Raw genomic sequence first — 12,547 nt, forward strand, 5'->3', positions numbered from 1 at the left:
TTTTTGAACAGCAAAGAAAATGAACTTTATTGATGAAACAGAAAAACTATTACATCAAAAAAGGAAAGGAGGAGGAGTGCAGAAAGCATCATAGTGAACCCAATCAATCCTAACTAGGTTGGCACCGATAAGACCGCTCAATCATATGCTAGCACAACCACAAGAGTTGGTGAGGAACCAACCACAAACATCAAAGACTACCTCACCCAAAAAAGCATTGACCACACCTAGAACAAACCAAGCAATCAATCTACCTACCACCTGCAGCAACCTCGAGCATTCAAACTACCTAACAACAAAACAGGATATATATTCCTAATCACCAGCCTCTCTGATCAACCAACCTCAAAGCAGCAGCAAAGGAGACTTGAGCAGCAGCAAAACCAGAGCAACCAGCAGTAACTTGGACTGTGTTTCCCACCTTGCCTTCAATTCTACTACCTGCTTTACTTCCCACAAACAGATTGCAGGAGACCAAAGCAGTCCAAAACATGCCCAGCAGTCCAAGGCAGTTCAGAATCAACATGCCCAGTAGTCCAAATATAACAACTAACTCCTCTGCTAGGAGGCCAGAAGTAGTCCAACATGCCCAGCAGGCAGCATTCTACATCCCACTTCAACCCACTCCAAGCAGCATCAACATTCAGAGCAGCATCAGACCACTGCCACTGCAAACTGTAATAGTCCAGACCTGCACACTAAACTCCCTCTGCATCAGTCCAGCATCACCAAAACATGCACCAAGACAGCAGTAGGCCAACTCAGATCATCGAACCCTGGCCCGAGGTAAATAGAACCAACTTCCCACCCAGCAGCAAACAACCCAGCAGCCCATACACCTATACCTACTTCAACCGATGCCCCTGATGCAGAACCTTACCTGTTGCAGGTTATTTACGAAATCAGTTACAGAATAACCTGAGTAGAAAGAGCCAGCATCTTTGCACCACAACGCGACTCGCACTTTAATGACCTCACACAGCTCCTCAAAATTTGGGTGAATGCCATTAAAGATACAATCATTTCTTAATTTCCAGATGGACCAAATCACGGCCAGAGGCATGGCCTTCCAAATCACCCTCTCTTGTTTATTCAGCCTTGTACCAACCCACCAATCAAAAAGACAAAGCACTGAACCAGGTAGAACCCACTGCAAACCCCACCAATTTAGCATATGTGCCCAAACCTTCCAAGCAAAAGGGCAAAGAAGAAGCACATGATTTACACTTTCCACTTCTTCATTGCAGAAAGTGCAACTCACATTAGCCTCATCTGAAAGCACTCTAATTCATTGCAAAAAACTAGAGGTCTTTAACCTTCCTTTCCATGCCAACCAACCAAAAAATTGAGCTCTAGGCGAAGAAACATTATTCCATAACAGAACTGAAACCTTACATACTGAACCAAAGGAATTCTCACACCACTTATAAACAGAGGACACAGTGAAGTTACCTGATGGGTCTGCTTTCCAATGCAAAGCATCAACCACACTTTCCCTAAGGGTTGGAGCATTACTCAGCATCAATTTCAATCTATGCAAATCCTCCACCTCCCACTGAAAAAGTGCTCTTCTAAAATTGAGGTTCCACTCCACCCCACTGTTTCTTCTGGAGTGCATCACATACACAGAATCAAACTTTTCTAAAGACAAGGAGTATAGCCTAGGGAAAACTTCCATCAAACTCACATTATTACACCATGTACCTTTCCAGAACAGAGTGTTTTTCCCATCCCCAATCACTGGAGCAGAGTTTTCTTTAAAGAATTCTACCAGATCCGGTCTGGTTCTAGCAACACCCAAGATATCAGCCCATATACATGAGATCCTAGGGTTATCAACAGGTTCTGGACACCACCCTACACCCACCTGCTTGTATTTGTTATCTATCACCTGTTTCCACAGAGCATTAGGTTCAGCCCCAAACCTCCACCACCATTTCAATAAGAGGCACTCATTCATGAGTCTAATCCTTTTAACCCCGAGACCCCCCTGCTGTTTGCTTTTAGCAATCTCCTTCCATTTAACCAAATGTATTTTCCTTCTAAAGCCATCCCCACCCCAGAGAAAGTTGGATTAAATAGACACAAGTTCCTTAGCAACCCCTGCTGGCATTTTGAACAAAGATAAATAATATATAGGTAAGCTAGACAACACAGATTTAACCAAAGTCACCCTACCAGCAAAGGAGAGGTATCTTCTCTTCCAAGAGGAAAGTCTTTGTTTGCATTTGGCTAACACCGACTGCCAAGTCCTCTTTCTCCTTGGGCTTGCACCGAGAGGGAGTCCTAAGTACTTAAGGGGCAAACTTTGGTGAAGACAATTGAACTTATCTGCAAATTCCTTGGATGCTTCATCTGTTAACCCAACACCACACACCACACTCTTGTGGTAGTTAATTTTCAGACCGGACAACACTTCAAACCATCTCAAAATTCTCTTTAAGTTATTGACCTCCCCCCAATGAGCTTCACAAAATAGAATTGTGTCGTCCGCAAATTACAGGTGAGAGATCCTAAAGGCACTTGAACCGACTGCTACCCCTTTGATCAACCCCAGCTATTTTGCTCTTTCCAGCAGGATATTCAGGCCCTCAGCCACAATGTTAAAAAGGAAGGGGGATAGAGGGTCACCTTACCTTAGACCTCTTTGCGGGCTAAATTCTGATGTTGGCGAACCATTTACCAAAATAGAAACTCTGGATGTTGAGACACACTCCCTCATCCAACTAATCCATTTAACCCCAAAACCAAAATTTGAAAGCATGGTAAATAAGAAATTCCAATTGATTGAATCATAAGCTCTTTCAAAATCTAACTTTAGGACAATGCCACTCTTACGATTCTTCTTCCAGCCATCCACTATCTCATTGGCTATCAACACCCTATCTAAGATGTTTCTGCCCCCAATGAATGCTGATTGTGCCACACTAATGATTTTAGGCATCACAGTTTTGATTCTGTTAGCTAATACTTTTGCCAATATTTTATACAAAGAGCCGATGAGACTAATAGGACGATAATCGTTCAATCCAGAGGGGTTCTCATTCTTCGCAATCAAAGCAACAAAAGAACTATTTATACCTTTGACCAGTTTTGCATTTTGATGGAATTCCTGCATGAATTGCAACACATCTACCTTGATCACCTTCCAACACTTTTTAAACATCATAAGATTAAACCCATCTGGTCCAGGTGCTTTGTTACCTTCACAACTTTTAATTGCAGCTACAATCTCATTTTCCGAGAACTCAGCTTCCAAGAGCTCAACAGCTTCTCTATCCCCAACAGATACGAAAGACCTAGTTAACCGTGGTCTATTGCACCATGGTTCCGTAAATTGATTAATAAAATGTTGTTGAACTGCAGCCCTCACCTCCACAGGATCCTCCTTAACAATTCCATTGACTGCTATTGAGCACAGAGAGTTTCTGATTCTCCTAGAGCTGGCCATAATGTGAAAAAACTTTGTGTTCCTATCTCCTTGTGTTGACCACTTTATTCTGGATTTTTGTATCCAAGACCATTCCACCATTTTACTTAGTTTCCAAGCTACACCTTTAGCCTCTCTTCTTCTAGCTTGCTCTGCAATAGATAATGGTCTTTCTTCAGCACTTAAATCAAATGCATGAATCTCCTCTTCTACTTTTTTAAGTTTATGCTCCACATCACCAAAGACTTCTTTAGCCCACTGTTTCAAAGCCAGTTTTAGAATTTTGAGTTTCTGAAGACATTTGAAACCGGCCCATCCCACCACATTAGCTTCTACCCACGTATTTTTCACAAAAAATCTGAACTTCGGATGTAAGGTCCAAGCATTTAGAAATCGAAAAGGAGTTGGACCCCAATCTCTCTCATCCTCCATCAACAGAATAGGACAGTGATCTGAGACCTTCCGGGGCAGCCCCCAAAGCTTAAAATTGAACACTTGTAGCCATTCTGGATTAAGCAAAAACCTGTCAATTCGGCTCCACTTCTCCCCCTCCTGCTAGTTACACCAAGTAAATTTTCTTCCCCTCATTGGTAAATCAGCCACTTCAAGATTATCAATTAACTCATTAAACTCCCTCATACCTTTATCTCACCTTGAACTCCCTTTCCTTTCTGATATACTCCTGATCTCATTGAAGTCCCCTCCCAAGCACCAAGGTTTATCATACACCGACTTTAATCGAACCAAGCTATCCCACACCGCCTTTCTCCTCCCTATATCATTTGGCCCATAAATATTTAAAATCACACACTCAAAGCTGTTATAGAGAGTACCTGATAAAATTATGAAGTTCATGTTGCTGCAGCAATCAACCAGTTGAAATACTTCTGGGTTCCAGATGCATAGTAGGCCACCAGCAGCTCCAGCTGAATCAACTGCCATGAAGTCCATTTTATCACTGCCCCAGATTGATCGAACAAATTTTTCATCAATTGTGGATCTCTTGGTCTCTTGTAGTAGCACCATATCAACCCTTCTTTCACAGAACACTTGTTTAATCTTCCTCCTTTTCCCAGGCCTTCCTAACCCTCTCACATTCCAAGAAATGAGCTTCATAAAAAGAAATTTTTCAACTCCTAAAACCCCCGGGGCAGCTGCTTAACAAGCATCCCCACCCATTTTCCTCATTTTTTCTTTGTCATTGACTTCCAAAGCTATTAGTTTATTGAGGACAACTTCGTCATTCCCATCACAGTTCACTCCAAGAATATGCCCAATTTGGAGCAATGCTTCAGCCTCGGTGAGTAATATTCTCTTACTGTTTGCTTCAGATGCCGCTGAGAGTGAGAGGGCTGCCACTGCCGACCGGAACACTGCACCTTTCTTCAAATTTAGAGAGGTTCCCACCATTGGGTTATCCCTTTGGAGACTACCTTTTTTCTTATGATGATTGTTAGGAAGCTCGTGATTTTGCACCCTCTTGATTGCTGCCCTCTTCTGAATTGATTCTGCAGCAGAACCCAAAATCTCGCTTCTGACCTCTCTTTCCTTTCGGACTACTGGTTCTTCATCAGTGCAAGTTTGAATAGAGTCTTCTAAATCACTTTGGGCCTCCACTGATTTAATTGCATGTGGTCTGTGGGTTTGGGTTTCCACTACATTTAGTTCATGGGCTTTAGTCAAGACAACCTCAATGTTGAGCCCAGGCCTTAATATTTCAGATTCACTTAGACTTTTTAAGAGGCCTGGGTTACTAAAATCACCATCCACGGATCTATTCACCCCATTTTGACCGTTGATAGAGCTCATCACCAGATCTACCTCCCTACTCCCGCATGCGCCCCCAGAAATTGCTTTCCCCATGTCGCTGACAGTTTGAGCCACCACAGACGAGCTCTTACAGCTAGCCTCCCCTTCCCTGCCAATACCATCATCATTTCTTGGGTCACTACACCTTACTGCTACGACTCCATCATCGTCCACCTCATTGCCAACTAGTGCCTCCATGACATCATCACCATTTTCTTGCTTGCTCTCTGCTTCCACCCTCTGGGTAACCTCATCCCCATAAGAGCTATGGTTGACACTAACACCATGTTGATGACGGCATATACAGTGTTTATTCACCATCTTCGCAGTAACCATCTGATCTTCACAAACTTTTATCGGATAGAGTACCCCTTTGCAATCCAAATTGATTGTTTCATTAATGGATTCCATGCACTTGGTTACTATTCGAACCTTACCGCAGATCAGGTTGTCCATATTGGATGTTTCATCAGCGAGACTAGTCACTTCCCCCCATAATCTACCTATTGAAAAGAAGGTGTTGTTGTTCCAAACGTTTAGAGGCAACCCATAACAGCTCAACCAGACATCTCTTTGTTGTGCAATGGACATCCCCTGTTTCCACTCTGAAACCGATTTAGCCCAATCCTGAACCCAAGCCTCCATTAGTTCTAAAAAAAACGACACTTAGTTCAAAACATAATGCAAGCACCATGTTATTCTATCATACTAGAGCCTAGTAGGCAAACACTTGATTCTCTAATTTTAGCACTATTTGTAATTGATATTGCTACTATTTTTAATTATTAAACTTTGGTTCTTGTTGTCTTCACAATGAGAATGCATATATGACAAAAAAGAGCATTACCTTGACTTTAAGTGCTCTCCCTTTAAGTGCTCCCTTTAAAATATATTAATAAGTGTACTTAAATCAATCATTAACTTGAGTATCACATGTATATTATTGACTAATATACCATGTTGGACGCATCAATCAATTTTAAGTTTGTTGATTTGAATAATAAACCTCCATGAAGAAAAATTATTCAGTGTGCACATCACGCATGGTGTTATTGTAAACAAATTTTAACAAAGATTTCCACATAAAAGTAATAATATATATATATATATATATATAATTATATAACAAAATTATAGACCTATTATTTTAAAACATCAGAAGTATTTCATAATATCATAAAACATAAGAGGAATGAAAAGTGTTTGGCAGCCGAGAAAGCCATGGATATGGATAGAGACAGAAAGAGGGGTTGATGGCTGGTCCTTAGGAAATGTTGTGATTTTCCTTCCTTTATATAGGGATTCACATAGTTTTCATTAGGAATGGAAATCAGTATATTTCGTAATCAAGGGTTAAAAAATATTCATATTAACATGTATTTAAATTTTAAATTCTAAATTTATTTGGATTACAGATTTGAGTAACAATTTAGAAAGAAGGAAAAAAAACTTGTGAAATATAATTATATTTTATTTACATTTCCCTCATCTTTTTATTTTTGATTTTCAAATTTCTATTCAAAAACACGATCCAAACACAATTTGAAGAAAAGTTTTCAAATTTAAAATGAAATATTGTGATTGTAAATTATTAATTTTATATTAAATAATGTTAGGAATGGTAAAAAAAATTACCAACAAACACATTGACTAGACATAATATAGGAATTAAGATTATATTCATTACATTAGATTGAATGAAATCAAAGATTCATATTAACATACTTTCATTATAAATTCAAAATTTATTTAAGGGAACTTTTCAAACTTAAAATGATATTGTAATCACAAATTATTAATTTTAAAATTTAATAATTATAGGGACAATAACAAACATACTAACTAGATATTATTAGATAAGTTCTATGTTAAGTATTGAAATCTATATACATATCTTGAGTTTTGATCAATCCTAGAAACTTCTAAAATTAATGACCGAATAAATCTCCAATAATTCCTTGAAAGACTCTAATTTAAGATTTTAGATACTATTTTCAAGTCTTTACAATTTTTTGGGGTTAGAATTTCCTTTTCATATAGAATTTTCTTTTTTTTAATTACATGATACTGATTGGATATTTACAGTTCTCTCCTCCATGTACTGAATAATTGTTACATATAAAGCCCATGAGATGGTCTGCACTATTGATCCGACCCTTAAAGATTTATATTGAATTATTAATTTGTGTCTCTCCAATTTTTATAAACAGGACTATAGAGCATAATTATGGTCTTTATCTTTGCCCTTAAGATTCAATCATGTGACTCATAAGCATGTTCCAAACAGCCTAATTACAAAAACTGATTTTTTTTTTTTTATATCTCGCTCATTTCTTATGTCGTGACTTTCCAAGAAAATAAAATTCAGTGGAGAAGTTGAGGTAAATTACGATTCATAGCTTCCACAGTCCACTCCTACGCTATCATAGTTCTTAAGCTAATGAATAATCCCGAGGAACCCAATTCTTTAATGCTGTGTTTAGTTGGATTTAGAGAAAAATTTGAAAAAAGAAATGAAAAAGGTATATGAAATGTAAATAAATTATGTCTATATTTTACATAGTTTCACATACTTTTTCTTTTTTTCTTTCTAAATTCCTTCCTAAATCTCCCAATCAAACACAGCATAAATGTTTGTTTAATTATTTATTATTATTAATTTTTATAAGTTGAATTTGTCTAAACATATTTGGTCTCGTGAGTCCATCCTAAGGCCTCGTTTGGGATCAAGTTAATTTAGTAACTTTTTAGCTATTTAGTTAAAATATGAGCTAAAAAAAACTAATATGTTTGAGATGACTTTTTGACTTTTTACGAAAGGATGTGCAAAAAGTAGAGAAAAAAGAGAATCTTTGACTTTTTGATATGGATTGTTGGCTTTTTGGTTAATTTAGTAATTTTTTGACTTTTTTGCTAAAAGGGAGAGTTTCCAAACGAGGCCTAAGTTATATTTTAATCATTTTAATAATTTATTTTATAAAATTTATGTCTGAAACAAATAAATCAATTCAATAATTGTAATATTTCTAATTTATCGCATTTATTTAAAAATATACTAAAAAGTTTATTAATTAAAAATAATTGTTAGGATCAATAAATAACTACATAATAACCAACTACAACTCATTTAAATAATTTTACACTAATATATTTTACGCTAAATTTACACTAAATAATTTACACTAATCATATATATTCATGTATATTTTTATTTTTTTTTGAACAGTTAATACACACACACACACACATATATATATATATATATATATACAGAGAGAGAGAGAGCATACGCTGAGTGAGAAAGTCGTCGCCGCACCACCGCTAGCTGTCATCGTCGACACACCACCGCTAGCCGTCGTCGACAGCGATTGAGCCTGCTCGCCGTTCATCGCTCGTCCAGAGAGAAAGCCGTTCGCCGTTCGTCGCTTGTTCAGGAATTTTTGGGGAAAAAAATATGTTTCAAAGATTTAGAGATTTCGATCCAAATGATCGAGCGCCAAACAATAGAGAGAGCGAGGCAAATTTTTTTTATTACTTTTTGCAACGGTACATTTTACACTGTTGCAAATGATAAATAAATATAGATAAACCGACGCCGTTTTGATAATGGTTTTTTTGTGACGGACATTTGCCGTCACAAATTGTCACTATTTGCGACAGCAAACTTCTGCCGTCTCAAAAAAGTTCTTTTTTGCGACGGTAAAAAAACGCCGTCACGAATACTTCCGTATTTATCACACTCCCCGTGTAGGTTTATTATCGACGGTACAACTGCCGTCGCGAAAGCTCTTTATTTGTGACGGTTTAATCTGCCGTTGCAAAAGATCATTTTTTGTGACGGAAAACACGCCGTCGCAAAAGGTTTCGTGGTTTATACTCCATTTTCTTGTAGTGGTTTTATAGTTTGGGCTTTAATTACTAGGGAAAGGAATATTGTCGGTGAAGGGGCTAAATGTGAAATGGGTCGGGTCCAAACCTTGGGCCGGCGCAATCCGCTCAAGTCCAAATCCAAGTGAGTTGGATGAGTATATGGGCAAACCAATTGAGCCCAACTTCACGATCAACAGTTCACCCAAGTCCTCAAGCACTTGGGTCCAACCCGCAGTGGAAAGGCTAGTCCAACTGCGGTGCTGGGCTGGGTCGAGCTGCGAGACTGAACCTATGGACCGAGCAGAAAATGGGCCGAGCCCATACAAAGATATCCGAATGGATCAGCCCATCTACATGAATGATCCAGTAAAAGGCCGAGACAAGGCATAATGATGCCGAGCTAAAGAACATCGGTACCGAGCTGAGGAAACCTCGCAAGGAAACGTGGAAGCTGTGAATGTGTGCATGTGCAAGTTGCCACCTCAGTTGGTCCCCTACACCTAGAATCACGGAAGTTGTTGAACCAAAGGAACGTGGTTTGTTATCATCATGACTACAATGAGAATTTGCATTTATTGGCAACTAACAGGTGGTCCCCCACCATAAGCAATGCCAAAAGGACACCTGGCAGCATCCAAGCTCCATGAACCCACCTTGAGAAGCGAGCAAGGAACACTATATATACAACATGAACTTCACATTGAAGGTAACTGAACCATTCCAAGTACAACTATAAGCTCAACTCGATATACATTCTCTCTCCGATCACTAATTCCCACACCGAAGGGGTTATCCGGCCAACCCCGGCCGGGCAGCTCTAACGGTGCTTCTTGTGGCAGGAACCTCAGTCCCTGGATAGTCCGACCTAGTGCGAAGCCCCGATCCACTTTCATCTAGTGTGGAATCTGGTACGCACAATTGGTGCGGTGAGAGTGGATGACTTCATCTCTGAGCTCTGCACTCAGTCTTGGCGATGGGGATTGAGGACATTCCGCCGTCAACACATACTCCACAGACGGAGAAAACAAAGGACAAAGGTTTGGCACTCCCAACAGTCTCGGAGGAACAAATTGGAAACAATAATCGAACCCCTGAATCCGTTGAGCACCAATTACCATTCGCTGGAGGTTCTTCTCATCACTTTCTTCTGGGAAATGATTATAGAGATCGCATCATAGACTCCATGGGGATGGAGATACAGGAATTGAAAGCCCAACTTAAGAGGGTGCTGGGTGATCCAACAGAAAAGAAGACGGAAGCGGAGCCCTCTCATTTGCGATGGAGGAGCTCATCCAGAGAGCCACCGGTGAAGAAGTTCCCCATGAATGATTCTCAACAACAAAGCCAGCCTATCCTAGTACAAAGTGAGGCGGCAAGTAGTCACACCCGTGGGTCACGCCGGAAAAGGGCCAAGAGGCAGAAGACCGTTAGTCAACAGACCGAATACCCTCCTCAGGACCTTCGCACTTGGTTGATTGGCAATAGGCAGAATGAACAACATCGGGATCATCTGGACTGTACTGTTCACCAGAGGGAACACCGAGCGCTGGACAGGTCCATCGTTTCGCCATTCTCCCCGGAGATCGAGACCATGAGACCTCCAAAGAAATTCACCCCACCAAAGTTCACTTCATACGACGGGAAGTCAGACCCGCTGACACATATTAGCCACTATAGACAGATGATGTCCCTATGGAACCGAGACGAGGCACTGATGTGTAAAGTCTTCCCATCCAGCTTGGGAGAAACCGAACTTCGATGGTTCGATCGTCTCCCCACTGGATCAATTCATGGCTAGAAGCAGCTCTTCGAAGAGTTCCTAGCCAAGTTCGTCTCCAACACTAAGATCCCGAAGGAGCCGGATACACTGTTTGGCCTCCGAAAGGAGCGAGAGGAAACACTGCGCAATTATGCTAGGAGGTACTGGGAAGAATACAATGACCTGGAGAAAAATGTGTGTAACGAGCAGATGACCGTTATGTCCTTCAAACATGGTCTGCGCCCGGAAAGTAAGCTGAGACAATCACTTACCAAGCGTCCGGCCACAGCTTTGAAAGATTTGCGTGCCAGGATTGAGCAGTACGCACGCCTCGAAGACGATCAGATCCCCATCGAGGTAGCATCAGCAGAACAAACAGCTCGGCACAAGAAGAGATCAGACCGAGGAGAACACCGAGGGATTGCAGTGAATGAAGTGGATAAGTCCAAATCCCACGAAGCCGTTGTAACTGTATTCAAAGAGCCAATCTATCGAATCTTGGAAAAGATCAAGAGAGAGCCCTTCTTCATTTGGCCGTTGAAAACGTTGGGAGATCTAGCTCAGCGTAATCAGAAGCTCAGATGCACCTACCACCAAGACAGGGGGCACATGACTCAGAACTGCAGGGCACTGAAGCAACACTTGGAAGACCTAGTGGCAGCTGGACACCTAAGGGATTACATTGATCAGGATAAGGAAGTGACCGAACTGGAGAACCCGCCACCAGAACCAAACATTGAGCATCTACCTCGGCTGATAATAAATGTGATCCACGGGACAGCGACTCAGGAGTCTGAGGAGGCACTAAAGGAAGAGATCGTTAAGGCTGCGCAAATTCAGCGGGTCATATCTGTGGAGCCTGCATTGAAAAAGGTACGTATAGTACCTAAATCCCCCTTGTGCACTGTTTTATTTACTAGCAAAGATTTAGAAGGCATACAGCACCCACATACTGATGCATTAATTATAACTGTGGGAATTGGGAAACGATTTGATGTGAAACAAGTTTTGATAAATCAAGGTAGTGCAACAGATATATTGTATTATGATTTATTCAGAAAGCTGGGTCTCTCCGAGTAGCACCGCACCCCAGCGGTAGCCCCGTTGGTCGGTTTCAATTCACAACCAGAATGACCGCTTGGTAGAATAGTGTTGTCAGTCGTAGCGGGAACAAAAACCCTCAAAATAGAGTTCTTGGTAATTAATATACCATCCCCTTACAATGCCATACTTGGTCGTCCATGGATTCATCAAATGGAGGCAGTCCCTTTAACCTACCACCAGCTTATCCGTTTCCCAACGGAACACAGAGTAGAGCAGATCTCAGGGGATCAAGTTGGCAGCATTAAAGGTAAAGCAACTCTGCAATCGGGTACAGACGGTAGAAGTGGCCGAACAGCCAGTCTTGGAAGATGTAAGGGGAACCCCAGGGGAAAAGATGGTAGAGGATTTGGAGAAAGTCTTGGTAAAAGGGGATGACCCAGAAAGTATTTCCTTATCGGTACCTCGCTAAGCGCTGATGAGAAACTTCAGTTGCTAGAACTGCTGAGGGAGAATATGGAGGTATTCGCGTGGTCGGCGTATGATACTTTAGGGTTGGACCCAGAATTTGCTTGCCACAAGCTCAACATCAACCCTTCAGCTCGGCCCATTGTGTAAAAAAGTTAGAGATCGTCAGT

At 40.8% G+C, this 12,547-nt stretch overlaps 1 protein-coding gene across 1 annotated transcript; it reads left to right on the top strand.

The window, feature by feature from the left end:
- The first annotated feature begins 11,078 nt into the window (after positions 1-11,078).
- Positions 11,079-11,948, top strand: LOC145806967 (uncharacterized). Its single transcript, XM_082904846.1, has one exon. The coding sequence runs from the start codon at positions 11,079-11,081 to the stop codon at positions 11,946-11,948; it is 870 nt and encodes a 289-aa protein (XP_082760972.1).
- The last annotated feature ends 599 nt before the right edge of the window (positions 11,949-12,547 follow it).

Source organism: Camellia sinensis, chromosome 14, assembly GCF_055761805.1.
Source record: "Camellia sinensis isolate YWXY chromosome 14, ASM5576180v1, whole genome shotgun sequence".
NCBI lineage: Eukaryota > Viridiplantae > Streptophyta > Magnoliopsida > Ericales > Theaceae > Camellia > Camellia sinensis.